This window comes from Convolutriloba macropyga, chromosome 5 (genome assembly GCF_964194025.1).
Source record: "Convolutriloba macropyga chromosome 5, txConMacr16.3, whole genome shotgun sequence".
In the NCBI taxonomy this organism is placed as follows: Eukaryota; Metazoa; Xenacoelomorpha; order Acoela; family Convolutidae; genus Convolutriloba; species Convolutriloba macropyga.
In genome coordinates, this window is record NC_134472.1 from 2,623,962 (window position 1) to 2,651,601 (window position 27,640).

Here is a 27,640-nt window from a genome sequence, read left to right on the forward strand (position 1 = left end):
ATAAAAGGACAACACAAACGACATCTGGCAAAAACTTTTTAACGAATGTCATTGACAATAAAGGGCATCAACGTCAATGAAGCATGCAACCAAAACTTGAGTTCTACATCTAATAGACTATAAATGAACAGAAAGAAATTATAAACTTCCAGAAAAAATTGTAATCACGCAACGAAAGCCGCAACAAAAAAAGTTCAAAGATATTAATAAACAAATATTATCGCAGCCATTTAAATTTTTATCAATAAACCTTAACAATCTAATAAATCCAATTATGACTAATGGATTTAAAAAATAAGACCTATCATTAATGAGAATAACCGACATGTAAAAAGAAGTACAAGAAGGGTCATTGAAAACTCGAATAATTTTCGGAAACAAGTGTGAAAGTCGTTAAAACCCGCTGTTTTTAATTTAAAAACCAGATAAACTCACATATGCCTAATGAAAAAACCTTTGGATTATTAGAATATACGTTCTGCCTTTTAAAAGTGTTTATAAAGTAAATGAAAAGGAAAACAGCAAAAACAAGTCAAATCGGTTCAAACACCATTCTCTCACTTCACATTAAACATGGGTATAATTGCGAGATCTTTTTGCGCAGCAATTTAGTTTTCTTTATGAATCTGAAATGAGTTTAATTTTTACAGAATACCATACGTATTACGTGAGAACAATACATGGACCCGTGTTTCACATCATTTTTATAGGTATTCGCTGGACGTCAGTTTTGTGATTTCTGAACCAACAATTTCCAGTAGATGACTTTGGTTTTTGGATTTTCAGACTTGATATTTTCAATGCTGATAGTAAGGCAGACCCGTTGAGGGCTTCTTTTACAGCCTTAAGGTATGAAGAGTTAGTGCTACTTATTTCTGCGCGCGAAGTAGGATTACCTATATCTCTCAGACTAACCGACTCAGTAAAATACTGAAGATATTTTTCAATTATAGCGGTAGTTATAAAGAATAACACCGGAGTCAGAGATACGCACACCGTGCAACTACTCTATTAGACTGACTACAGTTAGTAGAATTCTCTCTATATAAAAGAGAATAGTGTCTTCTCAGTCTCTGATTGGATGAAGGTATTCATCTAGTATTTCTACTGCTACAATAGTTTTTTTAGACAGCAATCAATTTGTTTTAAAATTTCTCGTGAAAAGTTTATAATATGACATGGTCAGAGTGCTCCATATAACAAAAAAGCAGAATTGGAATACTATAATTCAGCGCTGTTTTGTAAAATTACTTTGATCAGGTTTCTTAATTAAACAGTAATCTATATAGTAAAATTACAGTTTTGAATTTTTCAAAACATTCAAAACCAAAACTTCACATCAATCGAAAAAAATAACTTCCAGGGGAAAGTCGTTTGTATAATGAAGTAGGGCGTTGGTTTTTTTTGTACAGTTTTATCCCTGGTTGACAAAAAAATCATTGCATTGTTGGATAAATATGCGCTTTGTTGGCTAAAGTAGTATCAGGTCGTTCCAATTGGCTGATACAGCTTGCAATTATGATCAACATAAAGGGCAGCTCTGAGGCTGGTTATTGTAATATTTTTATGTAAGATCAACCATAACTTTTCGAGATTATCTTAGGTAAAGTCACTTATATAGAAACCTTTAGTTTGCAAACTATTTAATTTAATTTAAGAAAACTATTTAAAACTCATGAATGTCTTTGAAAGTCAAATTGGTTTATGGAATCACGCAAAAGCATTTCATCTGGTGAAAAGATTCTTTCAAATAAAACATCAACAAGTTGCAGATGTACCCAAACAATAGTATTTTGAATTATTGGGTGACATTTTGCGCGCCTTTGATCGGTTGTCATTTGAATTGGGCATGAAATAATTGTCTAAATTTCAGCAAATGCTCTTGAAGGTGTTCGCGCAAGGAACATTGCAGCTGAGCCACTAATTGTTCCGACCCCCACGTTAGTGGGGAGTGAGAAACTATATACTCAAATTGTTTTTTTGTTCAGTCAATTTTGGGCGATCGATATAATCATCGTACAGAGTTGTGAGTGGCATCATTAGACAGCCAGTCCAGCGTAGAATAAGGAATTAAAAAGATTTTTTTCATTTTTCGCTTTTTATAGGGAGTTACTGAGGTTTAAAGCTTTGTGAATAGTTGCTGTTTTTATTCACATTTTATTCACATTTTCATTCTAAAGATAAAAGAGGGTTGCTGAGATGTTCGATCCGAGTTTTTTGGCTAGAATTTATGATAAAATTTTAAAAAATCAGACTTTTTTCGAGAAAAATAGGACCACATTTGCTTTTTTTAGCCCACTTGCTTTAAATTTGCTGGAAGTACGCACCTCAAAACTGCGGCCGAAATCTTCTTAAACTCAAAAAAGAGCAAATTGTAATCCCTCTGGCTTTATGAGTCTTCTGGATCAGAATTTTGCAAGTTTTTTGCAAATTCAAACCTGATAATTACAAAAAAAAGCATTATTTATTTTTTGACAAACTGAAATTTTTGTTTAAAAATTGATCTATTTCGCAATCATTTGAACAATTGAATGTTTTGTTAGACGCGCAGCAATATCTGGGTTGATCTTGATCCCACCGTGGATCCTTCCGACAAAAAATTTTTTAGATTTAAATGATGCGCGCCCTTTTTTTCAAAGCATTTCCGCTATGTAAAAGTTTTTATGTAAATTACTGACAAGAATCTCAAATTAGGGCTTAATATTAATGTCAGATACTATTTGCAAAAAAGATGTCCAAATAAAACTATTATATGGTTTAAGAATTAAGCTCGTGGTTTTTATGGCTTTGACAAATTGTTTTCGTAAAAATTTTATAGACTTCTTGAGTTTTGCCTTCATTTGTTACACTTTTTGTAGCCCAACGACTTAGTGTCCCCAATCAAAGATGCACTTATTTTTTCAACAGGTATAGATGAACCTAGACAACTTTTTCAGTTAATATCTAATATCTCTTATGACTTTGAATATAATTGTTTTAAGAAAAAATCGGTGAATTTTTGAACTTTGCCATTATTTTATCTTTTTTCTCTCAACTTCGGGCGCAGACTCAGTACAAACAGGCAAATACCAATTCTGTGTGAGAAAAAAACATTATCGTTGGAAACGGTTTTATATTCAACTTATGTTTTCCTTGTTTTGATACTACGCGTTTTCAAATAATTTTTTTTCATTCTTTTTTGAGCATTATTGCATTCTTTATGACTCCATTTCGTTTGCTTGTCAAATTATCACATTGTTGGCAAATCTAACTGAAAAAAAGCATAGTAGGAAATTTGAACAGAGTTGGAAATTTGCGTATTTGTATATATGAATTGTTTTGTTGAATAGTTTATGCTTTTTCAATGTTTTTTCAATGTTTGTCTTTCTTTTGTTGCTGTCCGCCATACACTTGACAACGATAGCTCTCCATTGCTTCCCCAGGACGTATATAAATAAAGATGTCAGTTTAGAGCTGTTTGTTTTAATGACTTTCAGGTTGAATTACTCAAAACAGTTTTTTTGCAACTGTCTCCTTTTGCTTTCAATTTGGTCACCATGTAACTGAATCTCACCGATTATAAATCTCAATTACGTTTGATGATTCATCCACTTTTTTGCGCTTTGTTATACGTTGTGACTGATTGCTTCGACCATTTATTATCAAAAATTTTTTTCGAGATTTACATACTGTTCAATATTCGGGTTTCTTTTTGTTGTCGTGTCTACGCTGTCCCTTTATAGGGAAGGCTCCTTGATGTAAAGAAGGGAAGAAAGTATGACTTACAGTTCTTGCGGACAACGTCTTATAAAATAGTGCCTTGAATAGTGTGATGTGAAACTGTTTGAAGTTTTGGCTTCATTGTGTGTTTGTTATGTATTTGTTATTTTGTGGGGTCGTGGCGTGGTCTCATTTTTAATAGGCCCAATTCACTTTCTGAGGTGTTGCAACTTAAGCCATCGCGTTTTGTTAAAATCTTGAATCTGTTTTGACTTTTGGAAATACTTGTTTCCAAAACGAATTTGGGTTTTTGAGCTTTGTCATGTTTTAAAATAGTTTTTTGGTCGAATTGTAGTTCAGTTTTCGTAAACACAGTTCACAACCCGTTTGCAGTGAGTTATAAATTAATCCTTGACCATTGTAACCGTTTGGGCTTCAAACTTTTCCTCGGCTTTTTTACTACTTTTATTACGAGACTCATTACGATTTTTATATAATTGTACATTTTAGAGGATTTTTGTTTTCTTTTTGGTTTATACCAATAATCGTAAGTCCCACTGGCTTTAAAATTTTGCACAATTGAAGATTGCATTCTGGTATGTCTCAACTGCTTCCTATGGAGATATAAATGAAAACTTCAGTGATTTCAGGTGATATCTAATGACACTAATAACTGTGAAGTTAATTGTTTTCAAAAATAGAAACGTATTTTTAACTTTGCACCTCTTTGCTATTCTTTTGCTTTTTTGTCGACCTGTTAACCAGATACATTGAGAACCGATCCCATATTTTTTCTAATGAAGTATGGGTTAAACTTTTTTGTTTAGATTTTATCTGACGCGAGTTTGATTTTGTTATGGTTTTTTTTCTATTGTAGACATCGAGTTGTGGTCGCAAGTAATGTTTGTTTTTTTTTTGATTTTTTTAATGGTCCTTTTTAGTAGTTCTATTATCAAAAACTGTCATCGGCCCTCTAGCGTGGCACTATTATATTCCATTGGTTGTTTATTGAACGATATCTATATTTTTGATCTCTTCATCGTTTGGTAGCCAATTAAGTTAAGAATGTGGATGAGCGGGGTCGGAACATTATGTGCGTACGCACATTACCGAGCCTCCTTGTTATGACTAAAACATTGATTTACTAACTCTTACAGAGCTAAAAACAAGTCTCTAGAATTGGTAGATTAATTCTGTGCTCTAGAAGAACAATACGCCCTAACTCCATCTTTAAAGTATGGGGACATACGCTAAACATTTCAACTGTGGGAGGAAATTAAGAAGCCTTTTGACCTGATCAACTCAGAGCGTAAAGCACAAATTTGTGCTCTTCAGCTCCTTCACTGACGTATACCCAAAATTTTCAGCCGCAATATTTCTAACCGTTGTTTGCCGGTGGTGGTCAAACAAGCCGATAGGCAAGGAAGCCGAATTTTGAAAATGAGGTCCACTAAGCCGAAAAATTTTGGGATATACCCGTATTTTAAGTTGCCCCTGGCGGGCCTCGTCGCGGCTTTGCCGCGATAGCCGGCCCGCGGTTTCCGGATTACCTCCCACAGCGGATGAGAGGCATGGCCATGGACAGCGGTCTGCTGAGGCCCGTACTCACTAGAAGTCTAAAAATTGACGTATTTTTGTTTCTTTGGTGCATTGGAATACATTATGCACTATAATACTACGCGCAGTATTGATTGCAGTGGCTAACAATGTATTTTTTCTGGTAGATTAAATAACTGTTACATAACTTTCGGCTTGCTTTTCGGTCGGCTTCCTTTGCGTTCGCCTTGTTTGCCAGTTGACCTGACCGGTTGGCTTAATTTTAAGTGTAGGCGGTTCACCTGATTTCTACGAAGGGAGAAAAACATCTCGAGGATGATAATTGGTGTCAGCGAGAAGATTGCGTTTTTCAGCGGCTGAACATTAGTTTGCTCCGGTACATTCTGTAGCTAATTGGTCGTAAACTCCTTCCTGTCTGGACATGGCTTCCCCTCAGCCATGGAACATGATGGCGTGCTCACCAAATTAATTCATATTGTCTATTATTAAAAGATACAAATTTTTCTTGCACCGTCATTCGCTTAAACTCTGAATTTGTATTTGAGAATGTATTGAATTTAATTCGGAGAGAGTGAGGTGAAGACCCGGGGGAATCAGCGGGCATATTGATCAAGCGCCCAAGCGGGGAAAACTCCCAGACATAATTCTTTTTTCATTCCCTCAGAAGTGTTTGTTTCTTTGCGTCGAAATGCTGATGCGTCCAATTTCTCGCCAACTAAGGTCTAAGGGATAAAACAAACTTTTCGAAAGACTGGAACTTTTCAATGCAAACTTGATTTTCTGAGAAATTTTGAAGTGATTCGAAAAGTAATAATTGTTTGATTCTAATAGCCAATACAGGCCCCCGAGTTTCGTATCTGAGATTGTCTAATCCACATTACGGATATGGTTATCGGCAGACGGGCATGATTCAAGGCATTATCTTGGATCGGTTTTCCAGATTTTGATCAAAGTCTTCCTTCTGGCTACAACTTAACAAATTAGGCAATACGGCCAGTTCGGTTGTCAGCAGTTTTTTGTTGCGGAGCTACTGAACTGCTTTTTGTGCACTCAGACATTGACGAAGAATCCTCAATGTACTCTTAGGATCATTTAGACAGCCTAATTTTTCCAGCAATAGCAATTTTTTTGAATATGTTTTGATTTTACCACGGAGCTGAATACATCGAGTTTCCTCTAGTAGTAGAAAAAAACTTTAAAAACATGGCTGACTTTCTTTCTCATTTCTTGATTGTTGATAGGCGATTCCGTTGAAGACCATGGCTCTCAATTTTATTTTTAGACATAGCTTCTTCCACGACTATCCATGCAAGCACTTCCTTTATTTGATTGCCGAATTGCTACCAAGTCGAACATACCGAGTGTTTTGCGCAAAACCTGCAAAACGTTTTCTAATCTTCAATTTTCGTCATGACGTCATGGAGTCAATCACTTGCACAAAGGTATCACCTTGTTGAACGCCGGAGTCTTTTACAAGGTCGACTTTTTGTGAAAGAGGATGTTTTGAGAGTGAAATACTGTGCAGTCGATGGTTTCTGGAAGAAATTCACCTGAGGGTGCGTATCAGGAGCGCATGTTTGACTAACACAAAAATGTTTTGAAACTTGTAGTAAGGCATAATTTGATCCAGTTCGAATTTTTTTTATACCTTACGTCTGCATAGTGAAGGATTACATCCGCTGATTGGCTGATTTGAACGAGAAACCCTACAGTGTTAAACAATTTTGTCGCTATATTTTTGGTTTTTTAGCCAGAAAACTAGCTATTAGCTGACTCAATAATTCACAGCTCATTTTGGCAATCGCCGCGTCTTTTTTACTGCAAGTGTGAGGGAAGCACCATATTTAGCCGGTAATACAAAATTTCGAAGGACGCTACTGCAATCAACATCCACGAACCTAATTTCCACCACTCTCAATGCAAGTTGAAAATGATGACTTGGAGTTGTACTTTTTACAGAGTGTAACACATATTTGGTGTATTTCAAAGCGGCTCACTGCAATGTAGCAGCTAAATTTACTGTTGAAGAAAAAACCAAATTGAAGAAAAAACTCAAATTCGTTGGGAAGAGTTTTAGTCCTCGAGATATTTTACTCCCCTTTGAAAACCTTGCATTCAGAGAAACTGCATAGAAAAGTAATTGTTTTTCTCACGCATCATTCTCAAAGCGGTTCGTGCAATTTGATTATCCAGAGAATTTTTCTCGAACATCTCGCCGCTCACCTATTTGTCCCCTGTAAATGAAATTGTTGGTGTTTTAGCGTTCTTCTTTTTGTCTCTTGCATATGGTTTTCTCGTTTGTTTCATTGAAAAAAAACATTTTCTCAAGGGCCTGTCTGTGATCGAGATTCAAATTTTCGCAAAGGTATATTTTGTCAAATTATCTGGCTGTCAGGACGTTTGAGAAATCATATAGTAGCTGATAGCACTTTTTTCTGAAATCTAATGGAATAAATCGACATTTCGGCACTTAAGTGCAATGTGTTTTTGTGGATTCTAATTATACGCAATCAAATTTTTTTAAATAACAATCATTAGTTAATTTTTTTGTAATTGAGTCAAGTTTTTCGTATTTCACTGCGAAGTGATCACTTTTAACGATCACTGACAGATCTTCTGGTAAATTCTTACGGCTGGTCAAACGATGCTTCATTTTTAGTAGGTTAACAGACAAAAAAAGTCCCAGACAAAACAGTCCTAGACAAAATAGTCCCAAGAAAGCATAGAGTTAAACATATGCACACCAATTAACAAAGGAACCACTTAATTTATTCATATAATTGTACTTCATTGAACAAACATTGAGTTGATTACAACTTAGTTTTAGCCAAAATATGTATTTTAAAACAAGTTTTTGGTTTAATCCTCGTTCATATCAATTAAAAACAAAACATTCAGAAAATTAACTCTGGATTATGTTTGTTCATTGTTTGTAGAATGTTTTTAACAATTATTTTGATGTTTATTCGGGACTATTTTGTCTGGGATTATTTTGTCTCCCTGTATTGAACTATTTTGTGTGGGACTGTTTTGTCTGGCACTGTTTTGTCCGGAAACGTTGATAGTAAGAATTCTCAAGTACTCGCTTCTAAAGTTTGTTTCGTTCATCGGAAATTACTGAGTTGTTCCGCGGATTGTGTGAAAAACTCCTGTATATTCTCAATTCGTTATTACGCAGTCTAAAGGCAGTCTAAGCATCGGCTTGAGATGAAGACTGAGAAGGATTAGTTGCGTAAGTTTCAAAAATTTCATCAAACGAAACCAAATTGTGTTTGCTTCATTGGATGGAACCAAAACACAGGAAAGTTAAACCACCCCAGAAAAAGCACGCTGAACTAAATGGCAGGATAAAGATAGGATCCAACTGATTACCTGCTCTCTTTTTTCTCTCAGTAACGTCGACAGTGTTCTATCTCAGATGTGAACGTTCAAAAAAAATCTAGGGAGGAAGTTAGCAAGTTTCCTTTTAATAATAATTTTGTCTTTGTTTTTCTCTCTAAGTTGCCCCTCTTTCCTCTTATTGAAGCAACTGTTGCAAATGCTAACTCGTTTCAGTGCATCAAAATTGTAGGATGTTTGCGCTGTAAAAAAATAAGCTAAATTTCAACCTGATTTTTGCGGTAATCTTGTATAATATTGCAATAATTTCTCGACACATGTAAACTCTTGGTACTTTGATACAAACTCAAGTGGAACTTGAGTCTAAAAATAAGCAACTTTTTATCAGTTATACGTTAAAATTAAACAATTTTTAAAAAAATTACTTCACAGATATTTCACTTTACAGGTCTTTCAGGAACATCGAGTAGGGCTACAAGGTGAAAATTTGAGGATTTTTGATTTTTTGAATACCTCATGCATCGGATTTTCATTATGCTTAGCAAATGCACCAATTATCAATCAGAGTGAAGAACATATTCTGAGTGAAGGACATTGTTTACATCATCTGAAGCGTAATAATAGTCACCAAACGTTCTAGCGCACACAATGGCAGTATCTGATTTATATGAAATCTCATTCGCAATTTTGCTCTGGTTTTTACTGCTCCAAATTATTTTTCATGGATTTACCTATGGTATTACGTAACATTTTTCCTCCTTGTAATTGGTATGCAAAAAATGAGCACAAAAAATTTGACTCCAATATAAGCCACTCATTCAAAAATTACCAAACACAAACATTTCAAAACAGCAGTTATGACATTTTAAACTTTAGGTTGGCTTCAGAACGACTATAAACGCAACGTTTTGCTAGCGTTTCATTAACGGTTACTTTAAGTTTAATTTTTAATGCAGAAAAACCAATTTATTTGTCGGTAGAACAATAATAATCGTATAATATCTATTATAAGCAAGAGTTATCAGAATTATAATAATAGATTCAATGTCCGGTTATAAATCTTATTTATTTTGGCGCTTGGAGGCGTTTTTACCAATTTTAATGTCCTGGTATAATATTAAAAACACGATTATCCTTGAAAATGTTCCCTTTATTTGTCTTCCGCTGCAAAAGATCTCTAAAGCGCATTAGATTTATTAATTTGTGAGCATTTAAATCCACCGAGCAGATTATGTGAGATAATAATACTTAACAATTTTTACACTTTATATCTAACTTGTTCACTTTTATTTAATTTTCTCAATAAACTTATAACTGCCGATTGTTAATTCGATAACTGCACTTCAATTAATTTTAACTTCCGCTTCAAAATCCTTTCACGTTAACTATTAGTTTATTCAATTCAAAAATTAGTCACACTACTGTAGCAAACTACGTTTTATAAGCATTGAAAAATTCAACGAAGGTATAGTTTTGTATAGATCTATTTTGTATAGTTTCACATTCGTAGAAAAAAACGTAAACTCACTTTTACTGTTCTATTTTTCACTTGATTAATTTTCCAAAAACACTCTACGCAACTATAGCAGTTTTACGTATAACATTTGACTCAGAAAGTTGATTTTTATCGAAAACTATAAATGACGTCAGTTAAAAGTAGTTATAACTATGAGCACGTCTAAACTCTCTATCTCTCTCTCGCTCTCATTTTGTAGATCGAACTTATAGAAGAAATTGAAACCAGTGAAGCATTAATCAACAAAGACTTTGTAGTAAAAGACAAAAAGCTTTTTGTATTGCCAAACATTTGAGCCGCAAGCTTAACTTCAAGAAAATCAAAATAAGTTTGCACCAAGACCATATTGTTTAACGTCATAAACTGTGGATATTCCAATTTTTATCTATTTTGTTTATCCGAACTGACCGATTCAGTGATTGTTAAAGAGAGAACTTGACAACTGGAAATTTAATGATCATTGAAATTACAACTTCCATATACAACCGCGGATAAAAATCTCACGTTTGTGAAAAAAATTATGAGGGTTTGTTTACTTTTGGTTTTGGTTCTTCAGTTTGTTTACTTTGATAACGTATTGTTGACTTCATCATGTGACACGAGTGTTGATGTTTGTCTGGTGGGGGAGGAGCTCAGTTTTCCCCCAGCTAGTGGGAGGCCATCTAATGTGGATTTGGAGACGGAACCAGACAACGGAGGTCTCACTGTCTACTTGCAGGACATAGTTGGAGGGTTCTACAAGTTCGCATTCCCAAGCGGACTTCCTTGGAGTTAGGATTATTACATTGGAGAATTTTCAATCTTGAAATTTCTGCCATTTTTTCTGCCAGAATCTTACAAGATAACCATTTTTTTTCAAGTACTTCCTACAGCTAAAAAGCACGCGCGAAACGTCTTAGGGTCCTAAGGGGCTCGGAAAAAATTCAAAACGTCCCAATATTTGAACGTACACATATTTTGGGAATCGACAAAAGAAAACAAGCGGAAAAATCACCCGACAATTATTAATCTAATGTATCAGCAAAGAAGTCCTTCCATCTTCGATCGTCTTTCTCTTACTTATTTCAATTTTTTTTTTCAACTTTTCTGTTTCTGGATGTTCTTTTTCTTGATTTTCTTGAGTTGGAGATGGGTTGAAGCTGGGCTGAATTTGGGTTGAAGATGAATGCTTACTGCCTCCAAACTTGCTATAACACAGAGGAAAAAACTGAACATTAGGCACTCAAAAAAAACAACAAGCACGGCGTGCCCAAAAACAGGAAAACAGGCCAGTAAAACAAAAAAAACTGATAGCATGGAGCGCCAAAAAACAAGAAAAATTTGAAGAGAAAAAAACAAGAGAAAAAACAGGAAAAAAAGAGAAAATTTTAGGGGAAAAATGACCTCGCGGAATTCTATTACGTTCAGTTGCGGAACTCAGACTACATCCTTTATACTCTGAACTCAATAAAAATGGATTTTCTTAATTTTTTTGAATTGTGTTACGTTAAAAAAGCAGAATGTGGTTACCAAATCCGGTCACAGATTCAACAATATGCTTAACTAAATTCCACAATGTGTGCAATTTTTTGTTTGAGTAAATTCTACAAAGTGGGCAAATAGATTTTGCAATGTTTGTAAAGAAATTCCACGAAAATTTTTGCCGAATTCCAATGCTGAATTCCAATGTTTTGTAGCTAATTAAAAAATGAGTTGCGCTAAATTGTAATCAGAATGAAGATTCGCTAACACCGGTTATTAAGTTTGAGTAAAAAAACTTGAAGTGTCGCTTATTTTACAGTTTCAAGCTGAGAAATTTTTTTGGGACATTTTTGTTTTTATTTAAGTTCCAGAAATCACTTCTGAGTTTTGAAGTTTTTATTATTTTCATAACCATTTCGTTATGAAAGTAATAAAAATTCATTTTGTATGCTCCAACGCAGAAATCAATAAACAATAAAACGGTAAACTCAACTGGGGAATTTAGGCTACGCGCATGGTAGTATGGATTCCGTAATTTTTCATTTCGCTAATTCTGCAGAAATCGGATACCAATTTCCTTTCAAAATAGCCTAGATTTTGAGAGTAACCCATTTCCGCACAGTTTAAGCGAACCCCAGGCATTAACCTGGCAAAACATAATTAAGTTTCAGGCTCGGTCAATTTTGACCGATAAAGATCATGTCTGCCTTTGCTGTGTATTTTGTAAATTAGATAGTTTCAACTTCTGGGACATCCAACCAAAGAAGCGTGTAACAATGCAAAATCTCCAAACGAAAGGTACTTGAAAATTTCGCCGTTTGTTGAAAAAACAAGAGAGCAAAATAAATGATTAGTTGAATTGATATCTATTTGTGCAAGTTGAAATACTATCTATTTTGAATGCAATTGAGACTTAGGTGGTCTTCTGTTTGCAGCAATGCAATTTATGCTGTTTTTATACAATTGACGTAATGAAATTAAAAGATAATTTACCTTACGTACCTACTTTTTGAACAAGGAAAACCTTAAATGTGAGTGAAGTTTTTTAAAATCGGTAATGTTGTTTTGGAGAGATAAACATAACCCCTTTATAAAGCGGGTCAGCGATTCCAACTCAAGTTATCACAAAATTTGCTTATAGCCAATTACTAGCCATTGAAAAAACGTTGTTTTCTTTTAATAAATATTTAGAGGACTTTATTTCTTTTAAAAGAAAGTTATTGAAAAATGCCCCACTCTATTTAATTTTGTTCAAATGCACCATTAGCCACGCAAACTTTATCCAATGACAAACAATAAAAAGGAAACGCATATTGACAGAAAAAGCATTGAGAAAAAACTGATCTCTTAATGTTCGTAGGGGTCAAAATTAAGAAATGATGCTTCTTTGATCAGCTTGCTCCCCTTTTCAAAAATGTGTTCAGATATGTGAAAAAGCTAATGAAATGGCTTCTCAGATGTGTGATATCTCAGAAAACGTGTTCTCAGAAGTTCTTAATAAAATTGTCCCATTGGCCGTAAATTTTTGAGATGTTATTAGAAGACCGACTTTGTAAGCATTTTAAGGAAATTGCGAAAAAGCTGGAAAAGTTGACGAACTTAACAGCACGATTTTGTTTCTTATCGACTACCATATATGTTCTTGCAAAAACAAGTCGGACCGCCTTGACAATGACCGAAAGGAGGAAAACTTTAATCACGAAGGAAAAGCTTTTCATGTCGACGTGAAAAGCTTTTCTTCAATTTCTTTTCGTGGCTCTTTAAATAATTAAATATTATGTAAATCACACTTAAACCTATCAAATTACTTGTAACTTCGTATATTTGAGTTCCATATATTCAATCAGCTTAATGAAATAACTAATATGACAATTTTTGTCTTAAAATTTGACCTTCTTTTCAATGATGACAAGACAATGATGACATTACAATATTTTCTGAGTATTTTTCAGCTCGGAACCGTTTACGATCAAACGGGCCACATGATAAGATATTTCAGTGGTATAAGCAATATAACGCAGTTTAATTTTTTCTTGCAAACTCAAACAAATGCCGAAAAAGGAATGAAAATGAGAAGAAAATCTTCTAATCATTTTAAACCCAGGGGCTGCATAAAGAAACTAAAAAATCGGAGTTAATGTTATAACTGTACCACAGAAACAACATTTGCTTTCCACAGAGCGGAAATGATAATATAAAGTTACGCTTACACGAAATAAATTTGTTTATTTTTTATTATTGACATTGCTTCTGTTTATTTTTTTGCTGAATTTTGTCGAAAATGAGCTCTGTCCAAGTAAATGAAAATTGTGAAGGACAATCGCAGATTTGTTTTACCGGCGATGGTTTTTATTACCCCCCTTTTAATACCAGAGAAACCAAATTGGACGATCTAATTGTAGATGGCTTTTCATTCAAGTTTCCTTTTGACATTTTATATGACAAAATCATCTCCCACGTCGTCAATCGAGTATATCCTAAAGGTGACTGGGGTAAGTTGGGCTCAATTAACTACCCGTACCTAACTCTAAGGCAAAATCAGTACTGAGTCAGAGTCTAATTCCGGTCACATTCTGCGTTGAATTTTTCTGATTCACAGTTAATTCACTGATTCATTCTGAATTATTTTCTAACTCAGAAGAATACTAAATAAATGTCTTCTCTAAATTTTGCTCTGATTCAGAGAAACTCAGAAATCACTTCACAGTTGGTTCTGAAATCCTTCTGAATCAGTATTAAAACTTGAAAGTTCTCTGAGTTTGTTATGTGTTAGAAGGTTGAGAGAAAACAACCTAATGTAAATTGTGCAGCTTGAAAGATAAACTTGACATAGCTTGACTAGAAGCTCTACTTTTTTCAACGCACTTGGCTAGAGAAATGAAGCCTTGAAGAACAAGAAAAGAACGTGAGAACGGGCTATACTGGTCAAGTTTCTCAGTAGTTGCGCCTGCTTAACTCCCTAACATTCTGTATCAGTACTGGTTGTCACTCAGCCTTATGTACGGATATAGTTCAATTTTTTCAGACAGAACTTCAGTTTGGGTCAATGGCTTTATGGGAGTTTACTTTGTTCATCAGATTTTAATTGACTTAAATTCATGATGAAATATTGCGGCTTATTCAAGTTTTTCAGATTTTGTAATATGCTAGTTGACTACGTCTAGTCATACACAAGTCGAAAAGCATCATAATATCAAAAAGTATATATAAATTTGAAGCATACTTGAACGCGGTTTATTTGAGATTCTGCGAAGCATACCATCGTATAAATTCAAAATTTTGCACTAAAGTTTTTACGAGAATTATTTTAGTTTTACTGGGTATGGCTGAGACTGAAGAAGTTTTATATTATTTCTGAGCTAAATGCTGTAAGCATGCCACTCTATTTATTTGAAATAAAAAATAAAAATTGCTCTTGAAAAATTGAACTGGTTTCGATGGCATCGAGGCAATGAACATATTAACTACAAACACTGCCAAAATAACAAAACTTCCAGACGTTGTCCTCTAATCAGACCGTTTTCCAGATTTTATCCTTTGATCAGACCGATTTTCAGATTTTGTCCTCTGATTTGACCATTTTGGATACTTTGAGCCAGGGCAGAATTTGATGCGACATTGTTGAGAGGAACGCACAATCTTTTTCTAGATGTTTTTGAGGCCATGACCTCCATGACTTCTCCAGACATTTTTTTTCGTCTAGACGTGTTATATGTGATGGTAAAGAGCCTAAAATCTGGAGACGAAAATCTCTGTCGGTGCATAGGTATTGCATCTGCTCATAAACTTGGCTTTCAAGTTCGCATTCAAGTTCTCCAAGATGGACACCGTTAACAATTTTCCTAATCAGTTTGAGATTAATGTGGTCCTAAGCTACATAATGATTTCTTATCTGAGCTAGAGGCTAAAAGCGTTATGCCCCAAGTTTTTTTTATCTATTTTATCTATTTTCTCTTTATTGGCTAGAATTTAGGAAAAAATGTACGAAGAAAGAGTATCAAAGTTTTCGAGAGCTGTTGAGTCCTCAGTGGTCGCAAACACGTAAACTGCAAAACTGCTATCAGAAAAGGCCACTGAAAAGGTCGTTCTTGAGTTTTTTTTCTTGTTCTAAACTTGCCTCCAGATCATTTTTGACGGACTGACTTGCCTTTTCTATCAAATAGTCCAATGAGAGAACAAATACTCGAAAACATACTTATCGTCTCTGTTCAAAAATTATCTGTTCTTTTTTCAAATAATGTTCTGGACACTTCAGAAAATTTTAGAATACAATAGTTTTATTTTATTGTTCTAAACTCGAAGTAATGGTTTGGATGTTATATCCTGATTTTCGATACCTTCGATGTGGTATCGGTCAAAACGCATCAAGAATAGAAAAAAAAACAAAATGAAACCCCATATTTTTTTTGCGTTAGAGCTATCCAGTTTCAAAATTTTTCTCAATCAGGATGGATTTTGTGACCGTTCCGGAAAATTGGTCATTTTTGCTATTAATATTTTTTGACAAGTCCATTCTTCTGAATATTACCACACGGTTATTGTCACCACCGAGAAGTTATCAAACTCTGGGGCGAAGCCGAGGTGTTATAAATATTTCGAGGGCGAAACAACCATGTGGTAATTTTTTTAATCAACACCTGTTGCGATGATGTTTGTTTTTTTTAGACTACCAATTTATCAAGATGTTTCCATCATTAGACTACGAGTTTATCATCACACTTTTATTGCCACTGTTTAGTTAGTAACAGTGGCGATAAAAGAGTTTGATAAACTCGTGGTCTAATGCTGAAGTGTTTTTCCAGTGCTTTAAAATTTATTACACTAGCAGTTTATTTAACCGCTATTATAGCAACAGAGGTTGATTAAAAGTTATTGTTTGTTTTTTTGTTGAAAAACGCTGAAAATCTTTGTGTAGATAACACAAGGTGAATTTTTGGCAGTCACCCGAACTTGCTGCCGAACTCGTTCTTTTTCCGATGGTTCCGGCCGTATCGTCAATTTTAGAGATTTTAATCTGTGTCAGCTTCAGAAATAAATAACTGAACAATTTCAAACAGAATAAAGAAATGATCTATACATTTCATAAGGGGCGCTACTTCAGTCAGCCTAAAATTTTTCAAAATAATTTAAGAGACGTTTTATTTGATCAGCCAGTTTTTACTAGCTCCTGCTTTTCGTACGAAAATTACACAATCTACAGCTATTTTGAACTTGTTGAAGACATGTGATCTTTATTGTTCAGCATTAAGTTCTAGCTTCATATATAGAACAATTGTATCATGTTGTAGCTGCATTCTTATATTTTCATTATGAGAAAAATTTCTGAAGAACAGAAAATTTCCATTTTTTTTCTGCGCTTCAATTTTTGATTTAAAGTGGTTTTCTAACATAATTCCCAAAAGCCATTGTTTTGTCACAAATCATAATTGCAGTAAGTAAAGTAACTTAATAATGCAAAATTTAGCTTTTAATGTTGTATTTATCAAAATTGTATAATTGTATTTTCTATAAGATTTATCAAAGGTCGGAAAAGGAGATATGAAGAGCAAATATGACTAATTTTGTTTCAACAAGAGTTTCAAATTTTCTCAGTTGAAATTATCAGTCAAACGGTTCCCAAAATTTTTAAATTTTCTGCTTTGCTTTTAAAACATCTTGTAATCAACATCTTTTTAAAACCTTGTAATCAACATCTTTACAAAAACTAACTCTTAGAGTTCATACCTGTAATACAGTTGTTAAGGAACCGGATTGTTGTAGAATAAATATAGAAAACCAGAAAGCATTTATTAGACAAAAATTTCAAACGAAAAAAGGCCAATATTGTTTCTTTTCTGGGAGAATTTTTTTTGTAAATTTTTGTAAATTAATTTTTATTCGGTCTTGAGAAAACAAAAGAGGAGAAGTTGTTCACGGAGGAGTTATTCAGTCAAGTTTTGAAACTGTATTCTGTACTTTTATAAGCTCACTTAATGAAACTTAAAATCCTCCTTTTTTTAGTTATTGTATATTTTTTATTGTATACTTTAAATCCTCTTTAGAAACCTAAATTTTCCTATGGAGTCATTGCACCGGTTAGTGCTAATTTGTATTATGTTTCCCTGATCCACAGTTTTTATTGCGAGGACTTTCAATGCCATTTTTGAACATTATGTTTTGTTTCATTTTTGTCTAATTGACACGTTGCTATCAACTATCATGGAGAAAATATAACAAATTTGAGTACATTTACTGGAATAAATGTACGTCTTGGACATAATGAATTGTTAACTAAATTTCCGCCCTTGAGTTCTAAAGAAACGTTTAAAACACAACTAACTTTCAATTATTTCCAAGTCTTTGTTTTTTCTTGCTCCAGTGCTCCAACAAATTTTATATACAACAACCAACTTCTAAGCAGACTTTATATTCTGAGTGCATCTATGTGTCAAAAAACAACCAATTATCATGAATATCAGACTTAGAGGTGCACTATTTCAGAGTTTTTTTTTGGAAAAAAAGTCAATCCCTTTAGCTTAGTGTTGTAGTAATTTCAGAATTTGTTGCAAAGAATTCTATTTTTTATTGTCTTTTTTATTGTTTTTTAGATGGAATTGGAGCGATGTTGCAAACCTTTCTGGGTAACAACGGCCCCAATGGTGACCCAAGGTAAGCTAATAATCAACATAAACTGGGATGACAAAATCTTTTCATCTAAGAGCTTCCACTTTATTGAGCATTGACTTCTTCATAAATCATATTGACTTCACAACTTTATTTCTCTACAACTTGCATTTATTGAAAGCTCTAAGACTGCAAATTTTGACAGATGCCATAGAAAACAGTTTTGTTTTTTATAACTTTTTGAATCATAACATCAAATCTTTGCAGTATTCTTTAAATTTTATTTTTACTACATCTAATCCCCGCTAATTAGGGTGGATTAGGGGTGAAACCTCGGCCCGGGTAGTCACTCTAACATTTTAGCCTGGCGGATAAAAAAGACGATGCTGGCTACCTTCTGGATGAGACACTTCAGGTAAGTGCGTTGTATTTAACTTTTGAAATATTCTTTCCCTTCAATTCTTAATTGAAATCTTTAAAACAACGAGCCGTCCCTGTTTGGCTGGCGTATTTGAAACTGTATATGCGGTGATCAATCTCTCTTGTCGGCAGTCCCTTTTTCTTTCAACCCCGGTTTTTTTTCATGTATGGCCTTATATGAAGTCTATCCGAGTACTTCTTCAAGGAAAAGGTTTTGGTGCGGGACCCTAGACCGCTCTTATCAGACCATTTCCCAGACTTTGCACTCTTATCAGACCATCGTGCGACACAAAGCTCTCTCATCAGACCATAGTGCGACCCAAGAAATTGAGCGACCATTGTGCGACCCAAAAGACTACTCATCAGACCATCGAGCGCCCCAAATTCTTCTGATCAGACTATCGTGCGACCCAGAATTTTGTGCGACTCTAGTGCGACCGACGCTCCCTCTGGTCAGACCATACTCCAATTTTTGTCCTATTATCAGACCATTCCTGAATACATTTTATATTCCGTTGTTATTTGTTTAAATTATTCAAATTTAGTATATCTTTGAAAAATTTAGTGTATCTTTTTAAAGTTAGAAGAAAACTAATTGATAGAAACATAAACAAAAAGTTATTTTGAAGTGCATGCAATTTTTTTTGAGTCCTCAAAAACAGTGATAAAAAACTGCAGTCAGATAAATATGGTCAGTTAATGCTCTGTGGTCAGATTTTGTGCTCTGGTCAGACTGTAGTGCGACCATTGTCCAGATTTTTGTGCGACCTATGAGCAGAGTTTAGTGCGAGTTTGCCCTCTGATCAGACTGTAGTGCAACCATTGCCCAGACCATTTCTCAAATTTTGCCCTCTGATCAGATCGTAGAGCGACCATTGTCCAGACCATCATGCGAATCAGCGTTTCCCAGACGCCACCAGTATGCGAACCAAATGGTCTGATCAGAGCGGTCTAGTGTTGCGCACCTAAACCTGGGCTTGTACTCGGATAGACTTCATACAAGGCCATACATTAAAACCTGGGTTGAAAGAAAAAGGGATTGCCGGTAAGAGAATTTTATCACCGCATATACAGTTTCAAATACGCCAGCCAAACAGGACGGCTCGTTGTTTTAATGTTTTCAATTAAGTATTGAAGGGAGAGAATACTTGAAGGGAAAGAATTCTATTGTCAAATTGTATTTGATAATTATATTATAAAAGTGTATGAAACTACATGAGGGAACAAGTCACCCGATAAAAAAATTTTTCAACAATTTAATAGAGGCAAATTTTGATTGAACACCATTTTCTATACAAATCCCGTGTTCACGAATCACTTGTAAGCTGTGGTGGGTTTAGTGGTAAACTTTTGTCTAGATTTCCTGTAATATATTTATGACATAATTATTCAAAAACCAGTGAACATAATTGCGTTCAACTATGACGGAATAAAACAGTCTCTGTAATAAGAGTGCCAAATATTTGCGGTTATTAGATTTGTTTATTAGAAAAGTTTACCTGCCTAAAAGTTTTCAACCAACCCTATCGATTTACATTAATAACGGTGAAGGACGTTAACCACACTAATGGTGGTTAATTTTTTATGGCTTAATTTTAACTTACTGTTGAAATATAGAAATGACGGCGAAAATTTTCCAACCTCTTATTACTTTATTATTACTGGAAAAAAATCGATGCAAGATAAACATTAGGTCAACAATAGAAATTGGGCTTCTTGACTCTGCCTCAGTTTCCCATATGGTCTGGGATAAATTTATAACAAACCAAAGGTCTCAAAGTGGTAATGTTTGAAAAAATATTGATGTTTTTGGCTGGTCAGACGTTCATTGTACCGTTTTGGGCGCTAAAATCAGTTACTAGAAGTCAGTTCTCGCTAAAATCAGTCGGCAAGAGTCTCTGTAAAACAGTCTCTGTAACAAGAGTGCCAAAATTTTGCGGTTATTAGAATTGATTATTAGAAAAGTTCACCTGCCTAAAAGTTTTCAACCAACCATATCGATATAAATTAATAAAGGTGAAGAACGTTTATGACACTAATGGTGGTTAATTTTTTATGAGGTAATTTTAACTTACTGTTGAAATATAGAAATGTCGGCGAAAACTTTTCAACCTCTTATTACTTTACTATTACTGGAAAAAAATCGAAGCAAGATAAACATGACTGTGTCTCAGTTTCCCATATGATCTGGGATAATTTATGACAACCCAAAAGTTTCAAAGTGGTAATGTTTGAAAAAAAATCGATGTTTTTGGCTGGTCAGACGTTCATTGTACCGTTTTGGGCGCTAAAATCAGTTCTTAGAAGTCAGTTCTCGCTGGCTTTTGGGACCGTAATTTAAGTTGTAGTTAATGCAGAGAAATAGCAGTTTTCTGTCATGAAATCAAGTGAATTGATTTTCAAAATTATATTTACTTCAATTTATACACATATGAATCTTGACGCATTTCTTACACTTTCAGCGTTATATAGCGCAAAAGTTTAAACCGGAGTTGTATGAAACATCAACCGGTTTTTTATATGACTTCATTATTAGTTTATTACATTCACTACGTGGCCAATGTTCAAAAAAAGTAAATTTTAATGAAATTTGCGTTTTCTGGAAACGAAATCACTTTGAGCATGTAATCAGCCCAAAAATGTTTTGCTCGAATTTTTTAGTAATTACTTGAGACCAAATTCAAAGAATTAAATGCTCTTGTGAACATCGCTATGATAAATTTCCAAACCACAGTTGTCGTCTTAATCCGCAATTGGTATCCAGAAGATCATTTGTGATTTTAATTACAACTCTGATCTTAAACCAAGGTTCAGGGAAAAAGCACTACAAAACTAATTATGTATACTTGATTTTTCGGACAATGGCAGCGTAATAAGTTTCGCAATTTACTTGCATCCATAAACATATACCAATGCTTTTATTTTCTTACCGAATTTCATTTTTGCTCTCAAGTCTTAAAAGCTAGACCTTGCCAACATAATCTTCGCCTTCATTGTTTTTGATCAAGATTTTTCACCGAGTTTGTTATTTGCCGTACGAACTGTATACATGAACTTTGTTTATTAAATAAACGTACTTTTTTTAAATTATGTGAATTTTTGAATGTTTTCTATCTCGTCCTCATTTGGCAGACAATTATTTACTATCGTCTTTATAAAAAATGCTCTGAGTGTTGTAACAAAATAAATAAATTAATTTTTATTTATTCTTAAAACAACTCTAAGAGCATGTTATGAGGACAATTTTCTTGTTTGCTAAATTGCTGCAAAAACACTCATTTTGGTTTTGCTCACCATCAAAAACAGTAAGGAAGCTCTCTAATTTGCGTTTGCACAATGTTTCGATCTCGCTCAACTACACTAATTGTCAAGTCATTGTAAATGATTTTCTATTGAATAAGGAAGAGATACAATACATTCAAAAATTCATTGTTGATAATAGCGCAAAGTTCGTGTTTATAATAACGCATAACGTAATCGAAATAGTTCCAGAAATACCAAACTAAACACATTGACTTGTATTTTACCGGATGAGATATGGGATCTGCCTTTACCAAGTATAATTAACGTGTAAAATATAGGGCAAATTCAATAAACACGTTTATAATTTTTGAAAACAATGATACTCAAAGCCATGAAAACATATAGCCATCAATTGACGTATTTAATTGGCTCATTGCATAAATCATTGAGATTTTATTGATAACTGTCAAAATCCAGAGTCCGAAACAAGTAAAAAGAGAGTAAACACAGGCAGAATTCGAAAAATCAGTTAAATTTTGTGAGCGAAAGGTATTGAAGCCTTTAAAATTGCAACATCTTCTTGTAAAACATTAAATATATTGAATTGCACCTTATTTCAGTGCATTAAGTGTAAGTGATTTGTCATTACTGTGATAATCTGCCGAGATAGCAAAGCATAGACTCAAAATATGGATAATATCCAAAAGAAAAAAAATTATGCAAACGTGTTTTTCAAACTAAGTTGTAATTCAATTGAAAGTCGATGCGACCTCTAGTTGATGAGACTACGCTAGAGGTTGAGATACAAAAACAATTTGCAAACCGTAGGAAAATTTTAATTTTTTGAAAACTTTTTTTTCAGATTATAAGTCATAACAACCCTAAATTATTAAGAAAAAGGTAATTTTAACTTACTGTTGAAATATAGAAATGTCGGCGAAAAATTTTCAACCTCTTATTACTTTATTATTACTGGAAAAAAATCGAAGCAAGATAAACATGACTGTGCCTCAGTTTCCCATATGGTCTGGGATAATTTATGACAACCCAAAAGTTTCAAAGTGGTAATGTTTGAAAAAAAAATCGATGTTTTTGGCTGGTCAGACGTTCGTTGTACCGTTTTGGGCGCTAAAATCAGTTCTTAGAAGTCAGTTCTCGCTGGCTTTTGGGAACGTAATTAAAGTTGTAGTAAATGCAGAGAAATAGCAGTTTTCTGTCGTGAATTCAAGTGAATCGATTTTCAAAATTATATTTACTTCAATTTCTACACATATGAATCTTGACGCATTTCTTACACTTTCAGCGTTATATAGCGCAAAAGTTTAAACCGGAGTTGTATGAAACATCAGCCGGTTTTTTATATGACTTCATTATTAGTTTATTACATTCACTACGTGGCCAATGTTCAAAAAAAGTAATTTTCATTAAAATTTGCGTTTTCTGGAAACGAAATCACTTTGAGCATGTAATCAGCCCAAAAATGTTTTGCTCGATTTTTTTAGTAATTACTTGAGACCAAATTCAAAGAATTAAATGCTCTTGTGAACAGCACTATGGTAAATTTCCAAACCACAGTTGTCGTCTTAATCCGCAATTGGTATCCAGAAGATCATTTGTGATTTCAATTACAACTCTGATCTTAAACCAAGGTTCAGGGAAAAAGCACTACAAAACTAATTATGTATACTTGATTTTTCGGACAATGGCAGCGTAATAAGTTTCGCAATTTACTTGCATCCATAAACATATACCAATGCTTTTATTTTCTTACCGAATTTCATTTTTGCTCTCAAGTCTTAAAAGCTAGACCTTGCCAACATAATCTTCGCCTTCATTGTTTTTGATCAAGATTTTTCACCGAGTTTGTTATTTGCCGTACGAACTGTATACATGAACTTTGTTTATTAAATAAACGTACTTTTTTTTAAATTATGTGAATTTTTGAATGTTTTCTATCTCGTCCTCATTTGGCAGACAATTATTTACTATCGTCTTTATAAAAAATGTTCTGAGTGTTGTAACAAAATAAATAAATTAATTTTTATTTATTCTTAAAACAACTCTAAGAGCATGTTATGAGGACAATTTTCTTGTTTGCTAAATTGCTGCAAAAACACTAATTTTGGTTTTGCTCACCATCAAAAACAGTAAGGAAGCTCTCTAATTTGCGTTTGCACAATGTTTCGATCTCGCTTAACTACACTAATTGTCAAGTCATTGTAAATGATTTTCTATTGAATAAGGAAGAGATACAATACATTCAAAAATTCATTGTTGATAATAGCGCAAATTTCGTGTTTATAATAACGCATAACGTAATCGAAATAGTTCCAGAAATACCAAACTAAACACATTGACTTGTATTTTACCAGATGAGATATGGGATCTGCTTTTACCGAGTATAATTAACGTGTAGAATATAGGGCAAATTCAATAAACACGTTTATAATTTTTGAAAACAATGATACTCAAAGCCATGAAAACATATAGCCATCAATTGACGTATTTAATTGGCTCATTACATAACCCATTGAGATTTTATTGATAACTGTCAAAATCCAGAGTCCGAAACAAGTAAAAAGAGAGTAAACACAGGCAGAATTCGAAAAATCAGTTAAATTTTGTGAGCGAAAGGTATGGAAGCCTTTAAAATTGCAACCTCTTCTTGTAAAACATTAAATATATTGAATTGCACCTTATTTCAGTGCATTAAGTGTAAGTGATTTGTCATTACTGTGATAATCTGCCGAGATAGCAAAGCATAGACTCAAAAACTGGATAATATCCAAAAGAAAAAAATTATGCAAACGTGTTTTTCAAACTAAGTTGTAATTCAATTGAAAGTCGATGAGACCTCTAGTTGATGAGACTACGCTAGAGGTTGAGATACAAAAACAATTTGCAAACCGTAGGAAAATTTTAATTTTTTGAAAACTTTTTTTTTGAGATTATAAGTCACAACAACCCTAAATTATTACGAAAAATATTAAAGAGAATAATTTGTTAGTGCCTAAGCATCAATTGGACATGTATCTAATTAAACTTAGTCAAACGCATGGCAAACAAACACGATTACATTCGAAACTCAATTTTTACCCAAACACAGTGGACAAATTATCATAAGTCATCAAGGAAATCATTTAATGAAATCATGAAATTACTTTGTTGCCAATGTTATACAATGCCATTAATTTGCTCCGAACAAGAAAGCAACTGTTTCTAATCTTCCGGCGAAAAACCAATTAGACTATTTTTGAGCGATCTTGTCTTATATTTAGCAAAATTGATTAAAATTTCAGTAAAATTTACAAAATATGTGGACAAAGTAACGGAATTTTGATAAGGTTGAGAAAACTTTTAAATTCTGCAAATCCTTGAACAAATTTCAAAAAACTCTTTTGTTACTCTGCTTTGGACAATCTTTTTAATGATGTCATTCATAGCTCTCTGGTTCTGGACAATGCACACATCAATCGGGTTAAAATTGACTGAACGAAAAACCAGTTAAGCATATAGTTTCTCCTCCACTAAAGTGGGCCGGAACAAACTTTTCGGGTAGTTAAAATCCCATTGTGACCCATCTTTTTTATCCAAAACTTTTTTCTTGTCTGGTTGTGCATGAATTCTCTCAGAGTATCAGAACTCTGTTGTGATGTTGAATTTGATACGGCGGTTTTGTGAGAATTATGAGACACGATTACTGTTGCTTCACAATTCTCTTTTTCTTATAAGACTTTACTTGGTCTTGTTAAACCACAAACAAAAAAGTTTACTGTGTATTGTTACACCTATGTATTGTAACACCTATTGTAACTCCTGTATTGTGTACAATACAGGATGGATGTCAACAGACAACCAAAAAACGGGCCGAACTGTTTCAGAAAATATACTGTTTTTACCATCAAGTATGACCTTCGGTGTATAACGCCTGGCTTTTTTCGTTTGTATAGCCTCATCAGTCTCAGATTAAAGCAAACACAATTTTGCTGCAAGAAATTAAGCAATGAAAGTAGGGAATACTATTTCAAGGAAGTTTTTTTAATCGTTTACGATATTAATAGAAATTATTTGCCTGAAACGTCTGGCACATGTCTAATAAATTTTTTTCGGTGAATCTCAATCTTAAAGAACATTTAAGACCTTTATGATAGAATTTTGCTCAATAAACAATTCAAAACAAAAACCGAAATAGAGCTAATTGACTTTCAGAATGAATTCCACTAAAAGTAAGTTGTAGAAGGTTTTAGGAATATTGGAATATTTATCCATTATTTAAGTTGAAAAAGTTTGACGTCACAGATTTTTTGTGATCATGCGGCAAATGTTTAGATCACATTATCATAAAGTAAATGCTTCATTCTATTTATGAAACGATGGTTGCTTATCAAAAGAGGAAGAGATGGAATATATTCAAAATATCATTCGATCCACAGAAAATCTTTTTTTAATAATAACGCAAAGTTCGTATATATAATAACGCATAACGTAATTGAAATAGCATCAGAGATCTCAAACTAATTAAATTGACCTGTATTTTTTGAGATAAGATATGGCATCTGTCTATACCGAGCATAATCAACGTGTAGAAAATGGGGCCAATTCAATAAATACGTTAATAATTTATGAAAACAATTCAACTCAAAGCCATGAAACCATTTAGCCATCAACTGACGTATTTAAATGGCTCAATTTGAAAAAAAATTCAAATTTTTTTGATACCTGTCAGAGTGCAGAATGTGAATCAACCAGAAATGGAGTAAACACAGGCAGAAGTCGAAAAGTCTGTTAAACTTTGTGAGCGAAAGGCATCGAAGCCTTTAAAATTGCAATCTTTTCCTGTAAAACATTAAATATATTGAATTGCACCTTATTTCAGTGCATTGAAGGTGAATAGTGATTTGTCATTACTGTTATGATCGGCCAAGATAGCAAAAACAGTGCCTCAAAAATTGTTCATTGTCCAAAAAAAAGAAAAAAATTATGAAAAGGTATTTTTCAAACTCAGTTGTAATTCAATTGAACGTCGATGCGATCTCTCGAATTGATGAAGCTACGCTACAAATTGAGAAAAAATTAACAATTTACAAACCTTAGGAAAACATTAATTTTTTGAAACTATTTTTTAGGATTATGAGTCACAACAACCCTAAGTTATTACAAATAAAATTGAAGAGAAAAATTTGTTAGTGCCTAAGCATCAATTGGACATGTCTCTAATTAAACTAAGTCAAACGAATGCAAAACAAACACAATTGCATGCGAAACTCTTTTTTATCCAAACGCAGTGCTCAAGCCAGAAGATCATGAAAGTTTCGCTGAAAATGTAATCACTAAAATTTTCATTGGCGGCTTTCCTTTCCGTGTAAGTTTGGTTTGTCAGTTTTGCGGTATAATTTGTAGTTTTGCTCTTACAAAATACCGTCACAATTTGCGAACCCGAAACAATTATTGGCAGAAAAATTCGCAATAAATTTAATTCCCATTCGGTAATCGATTAACAATTGAAAGAACTACAAAACGGTAGACACGAAGAAAAACAAAAAAATTTTTGGTTTGTCAGTTTTGAGCTTTAATTTGCAGTCATATTCCTATCTGTAGTTAGCCTGAACAAATGTAAACTGGTTCAGTAAAACAAATATTTGTTTCCAAAAATTACTGAAATCCCTCATTGACAAAAAATTCAATATATCAAGTAAAAGATGATTTTTGGACATTTTTGAATTCCATTAGCGAAAAACTATGCGGATCAAGAGTTTTCATTCATGAAAGCCATTCTTAAAAATACACAAAGAAATCATTAAA

The 27,640-nt window shown here is 33.6% G+C and overlaps 1 protein-coding gene across 3 annotated transcripts in view; it reads left to right on the forward strand.

Moving 5' to 3' along the window:
- Positions 1-9,641: 9,641 nt before the first annotated feature.
- Positions 9,642-27,640, forward strand: part of LOC142339040 (prominin-1-like) — a 187,192-nt gene continuing 169,193 nt past the window's right edge. For 2 of the 3 annotated variants that reach the window (XM_075388692.1, XM_075388693.1), the window contains exons 1-3: positions 9,642-10,881; positions 18,160-18,220; positions 18,539-18,590. In XM_075388692.1, the coding sequence (XP_075244807.1) occupies positions 10,632-10,881; positions 18,160-18,220; positions 18,539-18,590 (363 nt within the window). In that variant the 5' untranslated portion in view covers positions 9,642-10,631. The remainder of the gene's footprint in view (positions 10,882-18,159; positions 18,221-18,538; positions 18,591-27,640) is intronic. The other variant, XM_075388694.1, reaches the window with a different exon arrangement.